At 38.4% G+C, this 18,643-nt stretch overlaps 1 protein-coding gene across 1 annotated transcript; it reads right to left on the reverse strand.

Annotated features, from left to right (window-relative positions):
- Window positions 1-6,893: 6,893 nt before the first annotated feature.
- Window positions 6,894-18,518, reverse strand: LOC119738582. The gene is made up of 6 exons (XM_038213489.1): window positions 18,342-18,518; window positions 12,691-12,896; window positions 10,155-10,186; window positions 9,910-9,946; window positions 8,840-8,978; window positions 6,894-7,534 (listed from the first exon to the last, which is right to left on the reverse strand). The coding sequence occupies exons 1-6, from the start codon at window positions 18,421-18,423 to the stop codon at window positions 7,329-7,331; spliced, it is 702 nt and encodes a 233-aa protein (XP_038069417.1). The 5' UTR covers window positions 18,424-18,518; the 3' UTR covers window positions 6,894-7,328.
- Window positions 18,519-18,643: the final 125 nt, after the last annotated feature.

An 18,643-nucleotide genomic window follows, 5' to 3' on the forward strand; every position in this document is an offset into this window, starting at 1 on the left:
CTTTTTACACACGCCAAGTATGCAGACCTCTCACCTGGTATCTCTCTGTTAGTGAAAACTTCTTGTTCTTTATCACTCTCAGTGGCGACACAACTCAAAATTTGGAAACCAAATTAAGCTAAAATCAAACTAGATACAATTGGACTAATCTTCTTTTAAAAGATTGTGCAATTATCCATATCAATAGAATTCTACACAAACGGGCCTATACAATCTACACAAACGGGCCTATTAACTTGCAATTATAAATGCTTCAACTTCATTCCAATCCAAAAGTTTTTACAAAAAATGAAATTTACTCACTTCAATGACATTTACCCACTTCAGCCGAGCCTTCATGCAAATCGTTTAAGCAATATTATACACTTCCCAATTCAATTGATCAAATGTTATGTAGAAATGCAGCTAGCTACACTTACACATCACCAATGACAATGCAGATATGTTCACCATTGCTAGCTATAGGACAACTCTTTTACATATAGACATGTTGAAGTATAGGTCCCAAGCTAGATACGGAGTTCACTAGGTACAGCTCAGTGCACTACATCATAAGTATCATAACTAACACTAAATTTTTGTCTAATTCATGAGAAAAACTAATATGGAGTTTGGGTTGAATTCTGGCTCCTTGGTGGTCTTGCTTGACTGACAAGCCGACAAACCTCTGCTATGCAAAACTCTCAGTCCTATTTCGATTACTAACTGGGATGGGTGCTTAAGACACCTGAAATAATATTATTGTGTTTTCTTTGTAATGTGTCTGTAAGTTTGGGTCTTTGGCCATCAAAGTTCTGAAGGAGCAACTCAAAATGTTTTCTTGACAGAAGCGTCTGGCTTCTGATCTTTTACACGATCACTGGCACTCATCACATTCATTCCCTCCAAGTATACGCTTAACTTTAACTAACAAAATGCAGCTTTTTGCCCCAAACCGAACTAATATGACTTACTAAAGAAAAGGACACAAACACAGGTTCATCTTCAATTCAACTCGGGGCGGATCCGGGGGGCGGCAACGCCCCCCCCCCAAAAAAAAACCCACCGAATCCAATTTTTTTGTTTTGTTTTAAGTGTCGTCGCAATGAAGGCAGGCCCTGCGTACACTGTGTCTTTTCCTTAAAGAATTTTTAAATTGGTCAGAAATTGCCCCAGATCGCACCATAGATCATCTAGAATCAAAATCTTTTGGAGTCCTTATAAGCGGGCCCCGAACCCCTCGCCGTAATTTTTTGGGAACCACTTTTGGGACCCAAAACATTTTGCCCCCCCCCCCCCCCCTCCCAAAAGAAGAAAATTGTGTTCTGGATCCACCCTTTCTTCAATTCTGTTATGTTTTTTTTTTACTCAGCCGGGAAGAAAGTTGACGAAAGAATGTAGAAAAAACTTTCTAGAACTGCATATACGGTCCTTTATCTTGTGAAAGAAAGAAGAGAGACAAACAAAACATCTGTATATCGAAGGACCCTAACTACATAGGGGAATACACAAAATGGGAATGTTCGTGGAGAAGACTTAAATAAGGCATATATATCGTCAATTGATTCTGCCTGGGAAACTACTAAAAAATGCAAGGGGCCAAAATAAATTGTAACAAAACTATTGAAAACTATTGTTCACCGTGCTATTTTCGAGCTTCACCTCGAAAAAAAATACTAATTTTTGTTCAATTGCTATTTTCTTCGAAATATAAGAGTTATTCACTTTTGAATGAGACATCGAACGAAAATTCCTTCACAAAAAAATGCTCCACAGATATCGAATTATGGGCTGCCAGACAATAAGTCGGCTCTTGCAGGCTGAGGGCGCGGGTTCATTTGTATCATTCCATTACTAGGCCTATATTGGCCTACTTCCTTTAAACCATCCTCCATGGTGAAACGAACCTTTGGTTTCATCATCATGTAAAACAGTAATGCTGCCGTCTGTTTGTTCCATATTGCAGCTATGATTGCAGTAATGGGGAAGTACCGAGGCAAGTTTTGGATTCGGGGGGGGGGGGGGGGGGACAAATGCATATAATGGAGAATTTTCTGAGGGAAAATGTCCCCCAATCTTTCGTTCATTTTTAAAAATCGAAACAGAGGGTGTTATAGCATCGGTTGTGACGGGTGAACTGGTGGCACTTGTATTTTCTTTAAAAAAATGTGTATAGATCTTCGCATGTTGTACATAATGAAAGTGACGATTGTGTATGACCATGAACGACGCGGGGAGGGGGGGGGGGGCAAGGGAGCGCTTCCACCCCCCCTCCCCCCGGAAAAAAAGAGGTGCAAAGTAATGGGGGGGGGGCAAATGTCCCTGCCTACCCTCAAAGTGTAATGATAAATCGAGAATATGCTGAAAAAAGTACAGGAATTTTTTGGGGGGAAACGTGCTGTGCCCCTTTTATAGACACAATCCTGGCGACGCCCATGTGTATGACCATAAAAATGTGATTCTATAGCCAAAAAAAAAGTCTCCGGTTTTCTGGTATGGAGCTTGCCCAAAAAGTGGTGTGGCGACGCGGTTTTTTTTTTTTTACCTGATTATATTGGCTTCAAATGTCGGCTGATGACTGCAAATGGTGCCCGACTAAACTTAGTGCAGATATATGTGAGTCCAGAGAGGCCACATAAAGCTTATTCTCGACCATAACCCAATCTAAAAACAACGTTAAAATTGTGCAGCAGCAGGATTCCAGTCAAACCAGTGAGTTTGGCGGTTTTGAGACATCATCTTTCATTGAAAAAAAACCTTTTTCATTTTGCCGAGGCGCATGGCTACGGCGACGCGCGCTCAATACCAGAAACCGGAGATTTTTTTTTTTTTTGGCCATAGCTACCCTTTTTTGGACATTCCTTTTTTAAGTTAATTCTTTTGAAAGCGCACTTCTTTAAATAAACATTACATTTTCCATGCTTTTCTGGACAACTGAAGGCGATGTTGCTGTGATGTCATTTCAGGAAGACACTGTTAAAGAGGACCCCAACATTTGGTAAAAGCAGACATTTGTGAGAAAAAGTGTGCTCATACTATATAGGCTTACTGCCAAGTTTTGACACAACGAATCACCAAAGAAAATTTACAACTAAAATATCAACTTTTGATGCTGACATAGCTGTAACATTGAACTTTCTGCCTGAAATGACATTACACTTTTGCTCATGAATATGGAAATTTACCATTAACATAAAAACCAAAAAAGGCAAGAAAATTCCCACGTAAATGGCAAAACGAAAATGAAAATAATAAATTTAAAAGTGCATTTTCAAGGATTGCATAAAATTACTTGCATGGCCCTTTAAACTACTTCAAAACAGAAACGACGAGTGAAGACAAAATGAATACAAAAATGTTCCTATCTCCAAATTTATTACTTAAATTCATATTCATTGCAGACTAGACAAATTATCAAACGTGCCATATAAAAACATTAGAATAATGATAATACCATACTAATACATATAACAATAATATAATAAAACGATTGCTATATTGATCGTTAGTACTACAAAATGGAATGTTTAATCAATTATAAGAATTTGAAAGAAAGCACAAGAGTGAGTACAAAATATAATCTCAAGGCAAATGATTTAGATGGATTTCGTTTTTCAAATCATCCACACGAACCAGCATGTGTTGCAATACTAATTATAACTAAAAATAATTACTATACAGTATTAAATGCAGTGATAAGTACTTGTATACAAAAATATTCCAATATTCTTAAAATTACATCAGTTGCTGTTAATTCTTTTCTCATTATTCAAGCTAAGGCAGCAGAAATCTAGTACAAAATTTGAATTGCATTTTAACTTCTTAAGTATAATTTATGACGTCATGGAAAGCTCACAATCTCAGTCTATAAAATCATTAAAAATTTGCATTTCCAGTAGTTTACATCGAGTGATGATTTGTTTCCCCTCCTTATCCGACCAAGCAGTGAATGTTTGTAAACGATGTCTGAACGACTTGTACCGGTACTCTTATTTGTTCTGAAACAGGCTACTATTCAAAAATTGGTTTGGTTTCAATCAATGAATGACTTGCTGAAATAAGTAAACCTTAACTAGGGTTGAAATACACGACTATTTGAATAGAGGCAGAGGGTGTGTGGGTTGCGGGGATGGGACAAGGGAGGCGAGGGGTTAGGGAAGGATTAGGGGAGGGGTTAGGGGAGGGGTTGGGAGGGGTTAGGGGAGGTGAGGGGAGGGGATAAGGGGAGGGGTTAGGGAGGGTTAGGGGAGAGTTAGGGGAGGGGTTAGGGGAGAGGTTAGGGGAGGGGTTAGGGGAAGAGTTAGGGAGGGTTAGGGGAGAGGTTAGGGGAGGGGTAAGGGGAGGGTTTAGGGGAGGGGTAAGGGGAGGGTTAGGGGAGGGGTTAGGGGAGGGGTAAGGGGAGAGTTAGGGGAGGGGTTAGGGGAGGGGTTAGGGGAGGGGTTAGGGGAGGAGTTAGTGGAGGTTAGGGAGAGGTAGGGGAGGGGTGTTGGGGAGGGGATGGGGGAGGGGTTAGGGGAGGGGTAAGGGGGAGGGGTTAGGGAGGAGTTAGGGGAGGGTTAGAGGAGGGGTTAGGGGAGGGTTAGAGAGAGGGGTAGGATTGGGACCACCGGACAACAAAATTCGTTCCACAGGTTTTTCAGGGAGAACAGTTCTTTAAACTGATGGAGCTACGGTACTCTGGTAAAATAAATATTAAAATTAAAAAAAAAACAGCTTCAAGCTTTATAAATACCAGGAAGAATGCCTACTTTTTTCAAACAGATCTTGGTTTTAGATGATTCTCTTGAACAAATAAGGAATTGTAAAAATTATTTGTAACATTTTTTTGCTGGTCAAAGAGGGTCATACAGCATATTATCCCTATAGTCATTTATGCACCCGAATGACTGACTGACTGACTCATGCACTGATTAAATGGCCGACTCTGGCTGGGGAAGAAAGCCTGGCAGTGCTATTGTATAGGATAACCCCATAAAAATAGCACAGTGAGAATAAGGAAACTAACAGACAATAAGGAAAATAATGTAAAACTTATCTTGTTTGTAAGAGTGCAAATTTAAGACATGATTTACATAATTGGTGCGGTGTAAAGAACTGGCAGTCTTATTAGGACATTTTGAGAAACAATCTTTTGGTAAAATGGCAGTGTTCGATATTTTTAACTAATTGGGATGCTGTTGTGACCTTTCAATGAGGTACATTTGCATATTCGGAAATATTTCTTTGAATAAAAATGGACAATGTAAAAATTGTTTACAAAAACCTGTAAATGAAATGATCCCCAAGTGCTACAAAATGTCACTTTGGCATTACAAATAGGGATGAATGAGGTGGAATGCTTAATTATGAGTCATTTCTAAAAGATCGAATAGCCTCCAGCTTTGGCACTGCCTCCAATCTCTTGGAAGCTGGTTCCCAAATCCAATGCTGGGGCACGGCCCAGGTTTGAGAAATGGCTATAAAAATGTACCGGTACCTCTAGTAATGCTGTAAACTTATTTTTTCCCAGAATTTTTTTTCAAAACAAAGCACATTACAAAGTCATCTATCACAATGATAGACTGTTCCAATCTTTATTAGTGTGACATTTTGTGTGTAGTCCCTGTTATGCCTGACCTGTTTAGTTTGCCATACATGTAGCCTTGGTCAATGCTCTCGTCGTTATTCGTCCCGTACGCGGTCAATCGTCGGCATATATCCTCACGCGCTATGCACATGCATGTAAATATACAGCGCGAACAGCGACCTCACGCGGCCACTATTTTTATATGCAAATCAGTTGGGGACGATCGAGAGCCTTGGTTCAATCGTCCATGTGAGGTTTTGGGGGTGGTGCTCATTATGTTAATAGCCTTAGTTGACCTTAAATGTCGTTTTCTTATTGGTCGCTCGTTGCGTGGAAACTTGCATAGTGAAACGTGGCACTGTACATAATCCATACACGTACACGTTGTGTGTCTCTGCACACGGCACCAATGCACAAAAACTGTGGTTGCTGTCACGTCCGCAAAAGGCGAATAGCTGCAAATAATTTGATGACGTCCGGATTTACCAAGGTGTGATTGGACACTCCACATATTAGCCCCGCCTACACTTATCTGTATTCGCATACGAGGTCGTGCGCTAGAAATCCAGCGCAAAATAAAGAAAAACATAAGCTTTTGCCGACGATTGAACCAAGGCTCTCGATCGTCCCCAACTGATTTGCATAAAAAAATAGTGGCCGCATGAGGTCCCTGTTCGCGCTGTATTTTTACACATGTGCATAGCGCGTGAGGATATATGCCGACGATTGACAGCGTACGGGACGAATAACGACGAGAGCATTGACCAAGGCTACCATACATGTAGTTCATTAAAACTGACTTCAAACAATTTTGTATTTGCTGGGCAGGTACTTCGCTGTTACATAATCACTCTTGGAGATACAAGGCACTACAGAATGTGCCCTGAATTTACAAAATCTTATATGTGACCGGCTCTATAAAAAAGGGTATTAAGTCGCTCTGAGCATTATTGTGTAATGACCCGCTCAACATTGAGAGGGTGAAATTTTGTCAAACTGTGATTTTCATTTTATGTCATGAATGGCATATTTAATACCTACAGTTTTTAGGTTTCATTCACAGAAATGTTGATTTTGATAACAAAGTGGAAAAAACGACCATTTTATGGGCATCATTCTAATGTTCTACAACAAAGCCCGCTATTTCAAAGCCTGTTTTCTCAGTTGTGCAATTTGAACTCTGAGGAAGTATTAATATGCAAATACATCATATCTCCAGAACAGGAGGGGCTATGGCGCTCTAGTATATACCAAAAAAAGCTTACGTTGTGGGCTTTCTAACCATGTATATAACTCCATTTCACTTTTTGCAACATAATACCCTTTTTTTGTGGAGCCGGTCACATATGAGATATGACAGGGCCACAAAAAACAAATTGGACGCCAAATGTTTGGACTGACAAACATATACCTATATATATATACTCAAATACACCCATTCATATCCATACCCATATATATTTTAAATACATGTACATGATATTTTCAATTATTTGGTGTACAAATTTGATTTCTATAAAATTCTGCTCATTGCAATAATTCACTGGAATAATATGATAATTTTGACCGACCATCAACACCCTCAATTGTCTTCCACAAGAATTTCTCAGATGAGCTTACAAACAGACGTGAAAAATCTAAATATCTACAACGAGATTCGCGTATGCATGTACTTTTCAAGATCTATAACACGATATTAAATTACATTTCCATCTCCACAGAAAAAAAATATCTCAATGCTTTATTTTGTATTTTTTTGTTTTGTACGTCATTGACAGATATCTCACATGTGCAAGGCCCACGATGACACAAGGCAGAGCACACTGGACAGCACTGCAAGCCCCAGGGGCTGAGTCCGACGGGTGGCGCCGTTCGTGTCGTCAGGTGGCAGAGTTGCTAGATTCCTATTGGTCGGCAGTGGGGCGTTCAAGCTGCTTGGGTACTCGCCTGTATCCCGGAAGTCGCAGAAAAGCTCTGGGTCCTGAACATCTGCATCGGAAGTGAATGAAGAGTTTTTGAAATGATTTCTACACACTGAGGCATATTTGTTGAAAATAGCCACACCTCTGTGAAACTATGAGACACCCCTTTGTGGTTAAAATTGGTTAAAGTGCACTTTTTAGGCCAAAAAAAATTAAATAGTCGGTCTCTGCTCAGACCGAAGTACCGGAATTGATGCGGCGACGCGTTTGTTTGGTTTTTTTTTTGGTGGCTTTTTTTTTTTCAAGCTTGTATTGTACAGACAAGGTGGGTACTATTTTGCTTTGTTGTGTCCTCATTATACATTGGTGTCCTCCATAATTTGCCTTGGTGCCCTTTATCATTTGCCTTGGTGCAATGTCCCCATTCCTTGGTGCTCCTTGGTACAAAAATTTGAGGAGGCGCAGCAATAGAGGGCGCTATTGTAGCTTCCTAATAATTTGAAGAAAAAAAAAGGTTGACGTGCATGATTAAAATTGACGCGCGCGCTGACCAGAGACGGAGTATTTTTGGGGGGGCCTTATTAAACATTTAAAATGTTTCATGCTTTCCTGTCAACTGAGGGCGCTGCTGCTGTGATGTCACTTTAGACACACATTAATTAGATTAGGGTTTTTCTCTTCAAATTGTTAACCCAAATTGAAAACTTCTGCACACAAGATTTTTTTATTGTCTTACTGTCATGTACTGAAACAACAAGACATTAAGTCACCAAAAACAGAAAGGTACATATAACCACAGCAAAACCCGAAAACCTGGGAATTGTTTTATGCTAAAGCCTAGACTGACATCACAGTTTAACTCATGAATATGGAAATGTACATTAGCATAAAATGTGCAATGCACAACGCGCAACACAACTTTTATCTTTGGAAGTAAAGAGCTACAGAAACAAATGTGGAATCATTACAAACCTGAAGAGTTCTTTTACATGGTATATAAAACTCAAAAAGTCAAGGATGGGGGTTATTCCTCATTATGCCATAGCAGGTCACAAATATGCACAAAGGTACATTTCAAGGATTGCAATTAAAAATATTCCATTACATGGGCCTTTTAAGGATTTCTGACTCGAATTAGGTTTTGCCCTTCACCGACGTTCAAACACTGTATACTCAGTGTGTTACCTCCCGCCGAGTGAAAGTTGGAAAAAATCACTCGGGTGGGACTCGAACCCACGACCTCAGGGGCAGATGTCTTACCACTCGACCACCGAGCCAACGAGATTGGCCGGCTGGCCCGAATCTGACGCACATACATGTAGCAGCGGGCACTGCATAAACCATCATTTCTGACTCGTTGATAAAAGCTTACCTCCGGGCGGGCTGACGGTGAATCGATAGAAGATGTTGACGTCCGTTTCATCGCAGCTGGTGGAGTCGCAGAAAAACTCAAACGTAATGCTGTCCTCGCCACCTTCTGGTCTGTTGGCCTGGCGACAGTCGTAGATTCTCTGGGGTAGGAGGACAAAGGGAGGAAGTTGTGTTATTTTACATTAATTTATAATGTTGCTGATGAAGGAGGTTCGGAGTGCAGGGTTTAAAAACTTCTGAACATTTCAGAAAACGGATATTTAAAAAGTACAGTGTACGACTTTCTCTATCTGTAACAACGTGAACAAGGTATCTGTGAGGCGCTCTGGTTAAATGAGACAGAACTGGGCAGAGGTTGAAATGAGGGTTTGCGGGTATTAGGAAAGAGAATAAACTTCTCCTTACAAAACTGTTTGTTGCACTTTCATCGGACATTCTGTTGACAAGTTATGGCTGTTTACAGTATGCCTTTATCAATATGTTCACAAAGTAAAATACTGAGAAAAAAGGCCTTTAAAGTTTCGAGTTTTGTATTCGTGAAACTGAAAGATGCCAATTGTGTTTCCTTATAATAACACTTTTATTCCATGATTTTTATATTATTTCTACAAAAAATGTGTAGCGGACATATAAAAAAAAACACCCGGGGCCCCATTAGGGTTGTTTGCATGTTTCTCCGCTGTGGTCTTTACCCAGTTTTAAGGCCCGTCGTCAGCCCTGAGCATCAGGGGCCAACTAGGGGGGCCCACTACCATAAACAAATACAAAAATACATATGTATGGCTTTTGCTGTGGGGCGGGGGCACCACCAGCCCCCCCCCCCCCCCCCCCCCCCCCCCCCCCCCCCCCCCCCCCCCCCCCCGTGGCGACGGGCCTGCCAGTTCAGTTTCATTTTGCAAGAACGCCTCAAATTTATCTGCAAGTGTGAAAGTTCAATCTGAGGAATTCAGATAAGGACCACAGAAAGGGAATGTTAATTTTTCATTGAACACTGACTAAATAGCCAAATTAATAACGTTTAGCGACACAAGGTTTTAATCACTGTTTCAAAATGAATTTGCATTTACTTACAGCATCACAAATTTCACGATCGTACTGGTCTGTCACGCTGAAATAAAATAGTGAAACAAACTGACGTTGTAAAATTTTGTTAATAAACACTTTCAATAACGTACAATATGTATCTGATGTTGAAGCAGACGCTGTCCACTGGCAAAAAAAAAAAAAATTCCCACAGCTTAAATTTGATCATAAAATCAATAACGCAACTAAAAAAAACAAAAAACAAAAAAACAGCAATTTCTACATGCACTTACCAAAATATGGAGCCTGGCGGATTGGATTCAGCCTGTAAAAACAACAAAAAAAGAAGAAAAAAAATGATTAGGAAATTCAAGATATCAAGTTTCCAAGATATTTAGAAACAATGCAGATATCTCATAAATCTATGGGTCATTCTATTAATTTGATGTCAAATTTTTTTGTCCCTGTTACATCTAACATTCATGTACTTGATTTGTGTATTTCTAGATGCACTGAAAGATAGGCCCCCAATATACATTTCCTTTTGTTGTAATTTTCAGAAATGGATGGACTTGGGGTAGGGGCAAGTATTCTAAAGCAAATATTGTCAGGTCGGGAAACCAGATTAGCTGGTTTGCACCAATTCACGATGTGTAACTGATTGCAAGCAACATGCGGACGAACTAAATTTGGTAAAGTTGGAGCAGTATGTGAGAAAAAAAAATCAGTTTTATTCCAACGATGGTCAGCTGACCATCTTTGGAAATTGATACAAAAATTCCACTTTTCTTGAAAATGACAGCATCACGCACACCAGGTGCCATGATTTCACTGCTGGAGGCTATTATTCAAGTAAGGTGTTTGGTAATAAAGTGAAAGTTTTTGTTTTTTTTGATGTTTGCAAATGTTGTACAATACATTTAATGTATTCTTAAAAGCTAACGACCCATCCAACAAATAAAAAAATGTATCTGAAGTCATTTTTGTTTATTTTAACCCTAACTCCCGCCTTTTTGCTAGGATGTACATGTAGCCTCAATCCTGCAAAATCCTCCAATTAGCCTCATGGAAAAAATAGCATATAGCCTCAATCCTGCAAATTCCTCCATTATTTCTTGAATATGGTCCATGAAGAAGTGACCACTGCCTGAATCCTGGAAAATCCTCCGGCTATGACTGTCAATAGGCTGAGGCAGAGGCAGTGACATCCTGGAGCAGTGCGGAGGATTTCAAGTATAATCAAGGACTAAATTTATGCACGGCTGAGCATAAACAACACAAGGTCCGGCCCAAGCCCTTGACACAGTGCGTCCTCCGAAATCAGCAACGCACTTTTGCCATGTAACCTCAATCCTGGGATGTTTAGGGAATAATGATACTTCAATGGCGCATTACAAAGATGAGACATAACAGGGACAGGAAAAATGCCATACTGCAGAGTGCAGACCCTAAATTATAGGATATGACCCACATGTATTTTGAAACTGCAACCCTACAATTGTACATGTAAATGAAGGGTGTTCATGTCAGCCACATCCTCCAAAAACAGGAAGGATTTTGCCACGGTAGAACACGCCATGCTTTTTATCTGCCAGGAAATTAGAGTTGACAAATTACGCATGCAGCCACAAATACCATTTGTTTTGTACACTAAAATAAAGATAATGATACTGGCGTAATGAGCTGTGGCAAAAAAAACGTGCCCCCACCAGGGATATAGGATAATTTGTATTTATCCCAAAAAAATCAACCAAATTATTATTAAAAAGCTAACTTCGTGTACTTGGATTAAATTCATTAACCCTCCTATGCAAACATTCATTCTGTGCCTAGTTGTCCTTTCAGTCAAAATCAATCAAGCGACTGTTTTCAACAGTTGAGAGCTCCCAGCCTACGTAGAGCAGGATTGACTGGCTGTGACAGTTAATGTTACACGACACAGCTATGCTTTGACTGTAGGTGATTGATAAACCAGCTGTACCATCCACTTGCGTGTATTTTGTCTGTTGACTGAATTTGACTAGTCAGAGTGCTTGCTTGAAATCTGACTGTTGGTGAGTATAAGTATAACCTGTGTAAAAGGCACAGCAGGGGAAGAGGATTGAATTTTTTAGTGTCTGAGACTGTTCAGTTAGAAGGAAGGTTTTAAAGATCGTACTGGTACTTATGTGACATTATTATTCCGACTGTTATTTAGAAGAAATCAGGAAATGCACACGTAGGTCATTTTTTGCACTGATTTTTGGATTCAACAGGGATTAAAGGGAAAATACAACATTTGCAAACATCAAAATATAAAACTACCAAATCATTTTGAAATACCTTGCTGGACTGTTAGTGAATGACAGTGTAAAGCATCCTGTAAAATCATGGCACCTGGTATACTGTCATTTTCAAGAAAAGTGGTATTTTTGCATCAATTTCCAATGCTGATTGGCCGACCAGCATTGGAAAAAACTGGCTTTTTTTCAAATACTGGCCCCAGTTGACCATCGCACTTGTTTGCAATCGATTACACACCTATGAACGGGTACAAGCCAGCTAGACTGGTTCCCTGACCTTAGAATTCCCCAATGTATATAGTATGTAAACTGCTCTGTTTCTTCTTAAATGGAGTCAGGGAACCAGACTACAGGAAAATGATTGTTTTCTTGGTTTTTATAGCATTTTCGAACCCAAAACCTCAAAAAAGTCAGTGTAACTATATTTGCTATATATTTCCAACCCCCCAATTCCATCCATTTCTGAAATTACAGCAAAAGCAAATGATGTATATTTTCCCTTTAAATACAATACAATGTAATATAAGTTCTTGTGGGTTAACCTCACCATTACTTCTACCCTCGTGTCTTCAATACCAGTCACTTTGATGCATGGGTTGGCTAGTCCGATGTCGCTGTAGTATATTTCTGCCCGAGCAAAACCGAGGGGCCGGGCTTCCTCATCGTCAATACTGCTATAAGTGCGATTGTAGTCTTCTTCGGGAATGCCAACCCAATCGTTTGCATTAGTGGCTGTGCACTGGCTGTATACTCCTTAGACAAAAAACAAACAAACAAACAAACACAACAAACAAATAAATGCCTGAAATTATATTTCATTTAAACACTTTGTTTATGTTTTCACGAAGTGACAAAAACCTGGAAATTTGATTTTTTTTTTTTCAATTTTGAGATTTGCTGGCCATTTCATTACAATTGACACATAGGACAATTTGACCAATTTTCAAAGCGAAATATTGTTTACTTTCTTACGGATCATAAACAAACATTTGACTTAAAGCCTGACCTCCCTGTTTTGCCACTTTGTTTTCACAAAGTGACAAAATGTCACCACGTTAGCAATCATGTATTGCTTAACACGCGTCAGGATGGACACATATGAGAAAAAGATGTTGAAAAAGAAGGAGAAAAAGAAACTAAACACATGCGCTTGCACTCTGCTGTACATAAATGTGACATTTATTTTACAAACAGTATTATCAAACGGTTAAATTTTATATTTTCACAAAGTGACAAAAACTGTGTACAAAATAATGGAAAAAATAATAAAGGCATCTGCGTATTGCTGTTTTCACAAAGTGTAAAAGAAGATTAAATTAAAATACATCCCCCTATTACAGTGGATTTTGGGGGACTTGGTCCTGCAGGGCTGGTGTGACTAAATATTGATGGAGTATGATGGACTTGGGCCTGGAGGCCTAAATTAAGCATGCATTGGAAGCAGCGTGATTGATGGATTTTGGTGGACTTGGTCCAGTATAAGTAAGACAGTAGGGAGTTAGCAAATCTTTGTCCTGAATGTCAAGTCTGTTTTAATTAACCAGTAAATGAACAAATAATAGGGAAGACATTCTATTTTCAAAGTTTACTTTATTTCAAATTGTTAGCCAAAAAGGCAACAAAAAGTTTCAGGCCTATACTTTGCTAAAAAAAAATCCAGGTAGGTTTGGTCATTATAAATACACACATTTGTTCTTGCATAGGCCTATTACCTAGCTATCACATTTAAAAAAAAAATTTTTGGTCTTACCTCCAACCAGTAAAACATACGTTTAAAAATATATCCATCAAATCTGTAAATTCCTCTATTTTCAACTCCGTCTTTTTCGATGGCCTATACAGGGTGGTAAAAAAAAAATGCAACCTCATACATGTAGTTCCACTATTCAGGGATCTACATGCACATTGACATGGACAGGACATTTTATTGGAAGGAAAATATCAAGAAATCCTAATTGGTCCAGTCGTTTTGATTCTAGCGCCATTTTTGTAAACCAAATTCAGGGGCTCTAATTACATGTAAGATCCACACAGTGATGAGTGGACAAAGGGATTATCTTTAATAACACAAAATACTAGTTGGGCCAAAAAAATGGCGCTGGAATCAAAACTGCTGAACCGAATCCGAATTGCCTTTTTTTTTCTTTGGACAAATAGTTTCGATTTCCACAGGCACAAATATATACAGTGTATAGGCCCTAAATAGTTAAATATGTTTTAAATCCTCATACAAAAAGGCGCTCCTATCACAATATGTAACATAGCTTTCCCTCCTCAGCCACTCTCCATAGCCACATCTCTTCTTTACATACAATTCATCGTCTCTTTTATTTATCGCAACTATTCAATTTGTCTCGGTTTTTAGTGTCCTGTCTCGTGTTTTGTTTTGTTTTGTCTTGTCTTTAGTTTCCCTTTGACTGTTTTTGTGTTTATTCCTATTGTCTGTGTTTACTCTCCTGTATTGTCCGTTTATGTGTTACTGTTAGGCTGTTCTCTACAAGCTTCTGTTTATATGAACAGCCCCATACTCTTCACCCTAATGTAATATATCTAGTCGTTGTACTACATTGTTGTATTATTATTTATTTACTCTATACAATTACCGGTACCTTCTTTTTATTTAAAAACTAGTTTGACTTATTTCTGGAAAGTATGGAAGTCAATGTGCCTTTGAATTGAATTTAAAAAAAAACAACCTTAACTTCTTCTGCCAACATTACAAAGCAACTTTTATCATCTGTTTTTGTGCAATCTGGAAAGTTCTTCCAGGAAATATTCCGGATTAATGAAGGATATTTCCTTCAATAGCGGTCTGACTGGAGGAAACGCAAGTGTATTTAAACAGGAAAACATGCCTGGCCCACGCACCCTAATACCTTGTGAATGGTAGGCTATTCAAGCATTTTATTGTGCACATGCTTAACAATAACAAATGGGCTTAACAGCAGTCAACAAAATACAACATAGCCTGCGCGTGGGTGTGGTCTCCTTTTGCTGTGACATCAACTTTGCCATTTAAGGTACCAGGAAGTTAAACCTTCGAGAAAAGAAAATTTCTCATTGCACTGCCACTTTTGGCAGAGTCATGTTGCCAGTTGTTTGCCTTGCAAACCACTAACGAGAACTTGTTTTCCTGATACAAAAAGTTTGAAAATTGTATTGAATTTTGTAACTCAATACATTGATTACTGTGTTATGCAATGTGAAACTTAACAGCTGGAAGTACACTTTTAAATGTGACTTTAATTTGTACTTTTGTTGAAAAGCAAAAGGAAAACTTCAAACGGATGACACAGCAAAATAAATTGTACTTGAGAGGTGGATAAATCAAAAGATTAAGATTAGGATATAGGCCTACCCTGTAATCAAACAGTCCTAGTTTGTTTCTGAAATGTGAGATTTGAAAGAGTAAAATTAATAAATGGTTTTTTTTTTTTAGCAACCTGGCTGTTTTGAATTTGGACAGTTTGGTACCCTTTTTTTATTCATTTGTACAGGAAAAGTAATTTGAAAAACAAAGTTCTATTCAAGTCAAGGGCGGATCCAGAACACAATTTTTTTTTGGAGGGGGGGGGGGGCCCAAAAAAAATGTTTGTCCCCCAAAAAGTTGGTCCAGAAAAATTACGGCGTGGGTACCAGGGCCCGCTCAAGGGCCCCAAATTTTTTTGGGATTCTAGATGCTCGTGGTGCGATCTGAGGCAATTTCTGACCACTTTAAACCAAAGCTTTTTGAGGAAAAGATGGGGGGGGGGATAGGGCATGGCCCCTTTGCCCCCCCCCCCCCCCCCCCCCCCCCCCCCGATCGGCCTGTGATTCAAGTATATTGAAAATGATGAGCAGTGAATTTACTGCAGAACGACAGAAGGTATAATTTTATAAAATGATCTCATTTCCACTGTGATTACTTTGAACAATAAATGATTCATTTTGGTTTCCCTGTTTTAGAATTTACATTACAGCATAACAGAAAAACTTTATTTTTGTACAAAAATGTACTTCAAATAAAAAGGTTACTTTGAGAATATCCGTTCAAAGTTTCTACTGAAATCTTTTCTTAAAAACAAAATCTGTTCGTATTCATGAAATGGTTCATTTTCACGCTAAGGTTATGAGCTTTGATATTTTGCATCACAAACACAAAGTAAATGACAATCCAATTGTGAACTTTGAGATAATGTTGCTGCGTGTTATCTTTGTTTTCCTGAGATACGTTTGTTGTACAATCCCACTTCCAGTTGTACTGGATATTGACTGACCCCTCTTCAAATTGCAACTGGTAAAAAAAATTTTCAGCTACTTCAATTTTTTTTGTCTGACACATTAACATGTACCGTAGGCATTGACTAAGTTTTTAAAAACCAGAACAAAAAATCAAATTTTCAAAACTGTTCAACGTTCGACTTTCATTTAAAAATTTAATTTGACAATTTTGGAAGAAATATTATATCAATAAGTTGCCTGATCCCTAAAAATGTATTTCTGATGGTACCAATTTTGTTAATGGTTTTGTGTATCTTCAAAAGTGAGATATTTTGACATTTAACAGTTCACATGAATTCATAAACTTCCAGCGAAAATTCAAATTAAATCTTTTGTCACTTAGGCCAAGTAAAAGAAAACACCAGTTGATCGTCTGGTTTTTTTTTAACAGAAGGATGAGGGCCGTTTTATTTTTTTTATTGAAAAACAGGCTAAAATCGCCGTATTTAGCTTACATGACGCATGCCTTAAAGATAAAGGGAATGTACAAAAATTGCTTTTGCTGCTATTTTCAGAAATAAATGGATTTGGAGAATTAGCATGTTATAGCAAATATTGTTAAAATGACTTATTTTACATATTGGGCTTGTTTATGCTGGGGGAAAAAACAAGAAAACCAGTCATTTTCTTGTACATGTAGGCCGGTTCCCCTGGCCCCACTTAAGATGAAACGGAGAAACGTAAAGACTTTGGGAAATTGTAAGGTCAAAGAATCAGTCTAGCAGGTTTGTACCCCTTCACAGGTGTGTAATCTATTGCAAAGAAAATGCGGAATAACTAAATATGAAAAAAATAGCAGCAGTTTTTGAACAAAGCCAGTTTTTTCCAATGCTTGTTGGCTGACCAGAGTTGGAAAAATACAATTTTTCTTGAAAATGTCAGCACACCAGGAGCAATGATTTTACAGGATGCTTTAGACTGTCAATCCCTAACAATTCAGTAAGGTATTACGTGATAATTTGATCATTTCGTTTTTTTGATGTTTGCAAACGTTGTATCTTCCCTTTAAAAGCCATTTTTTATTTGTTAGTTCTGGGTAGTTGTCTCCTACATGTAATTGATGACCACAAAACCTTCTTAAAGTGTTTATTGAACATTAGTAAAGCTATATTAGAAGCCATATCGCATCTGAACTTCGGAAACACCTTTAAAAAAATGTTATGCCGGAAATTTAAAAAAAAAAAATTAAATTCATGCAGCCTCAAGCAGGTGGGGACGATCAACTGGTATTTTTGTTTACTTGGTATTTTACATGTACTTGGCCTTACTCACTTCTATCAATTGTTTTTTTTTATTTAACTGACAGAGACATTTCAAGGATCTTAAATAATGAGCAAACTTAAATTCAAATCTCCGTCGTTGACGTTGAATTTAACATTCTTTATTTTAAAGATAATTGAATTAAAAAATCATTCACACAGACATGTGGGGTCTTAATTTTCCGCAAAATTTATTCTGCATTCATCGGTAGTAATGATAATTACAAACATTTTTAACGCAAGACTTTTTTTCAGGAAATACTAGAAACCATTTGCAAATATTCAACAATGAAACTGCCAAAAATGAAATATCGGAAAGAGTTCCATATGACACCCTGTGCACAAACCCTATGAGACTGGTCTGAAAAACTCCAAGTGTTTTCTCAGTAAATGCGTCAATATTTTCCCTGCTAAATTTGACTTTTTAGGACACGTATGGCTTTTTGATGGCTGATAGGTCACTGCAGGGAAAAATCAGTGATGTCCATGCATGTGGAATTCTTCCCAAACTTTGAGGTAGTTGCACTCATCCTACACAAATAACACAAGCAATTAAATCTAAACTGCAGTGAAAATGCTATTCCGTCATTTTGTCCGTGATCCGTGACCAGAACAAAATATTTTTATTCATGATAAAAAATCATAGATTGTTAATGAAAGCTTTCGAGTTTTGTTTTACCTGTCATGCCTGTGACACCGAGACAGAAAAACGCCACTATCTTCAGGACTGAAGTCATCTCTGCAATTCTTAAAACAGTCATCTTTGAACAGTAACTAACAGTAACACCGCCACCGAAATTCGAACTCTCTTGCGCCTCCAAACAGAACCCGGAAACGTATGTACTACCTGTGGCCGGTACGTGGATCAAGTTATTGTGCCTGTGCTACAGTAAACAATTGATGCCTATTTTAATAATATCGTCATACATCATCGTACACAATACAGCCTCAGCTCAGGGGAGTGCACCTTGCCCTTTTAAT

Source organism: Patiria miniata, unplaced genomic scaffold (assembly GCF_015706575.1).
Source record: "Patiria miniata isolate m_02_andy unplaced genomic scaffold, ASM1570657v1 HiC_scaffold_3, whole genome shotgun sequence".
Taxonomy (NCBI): domain Eukaryota; kingdom Metazoa; phylum Echinodermata; class Asteroidea; order Valvatida; family Asterinidae; genus Patiria; species Patiria miniata.

Bases quoted from the DNA above. Each gene is read 5' to 3' on its own strand.
- LOC119738582 (XM_038213489.1), bottom strand. From the start codon at position 18,423: ATGACTGTTTTAAGAATTGCAGAGATGACTTCAGTCCTGAAGATAGTG. The intron at 10,187-12,690 runs GTGAGGTTAACC...TTGTTTTTACAG, and splicing joins ACACGAGGGTAGAAGTAATG to GCTGAATCCAATCCGCCAGG. The intron at 8,979-9,909 runs GTAAGTAAATGC...CTCCTACCCCAG, and splicing joins ATCGTGAAATTTGTGATGCT to AGAATCTACGACTGTCGCCA.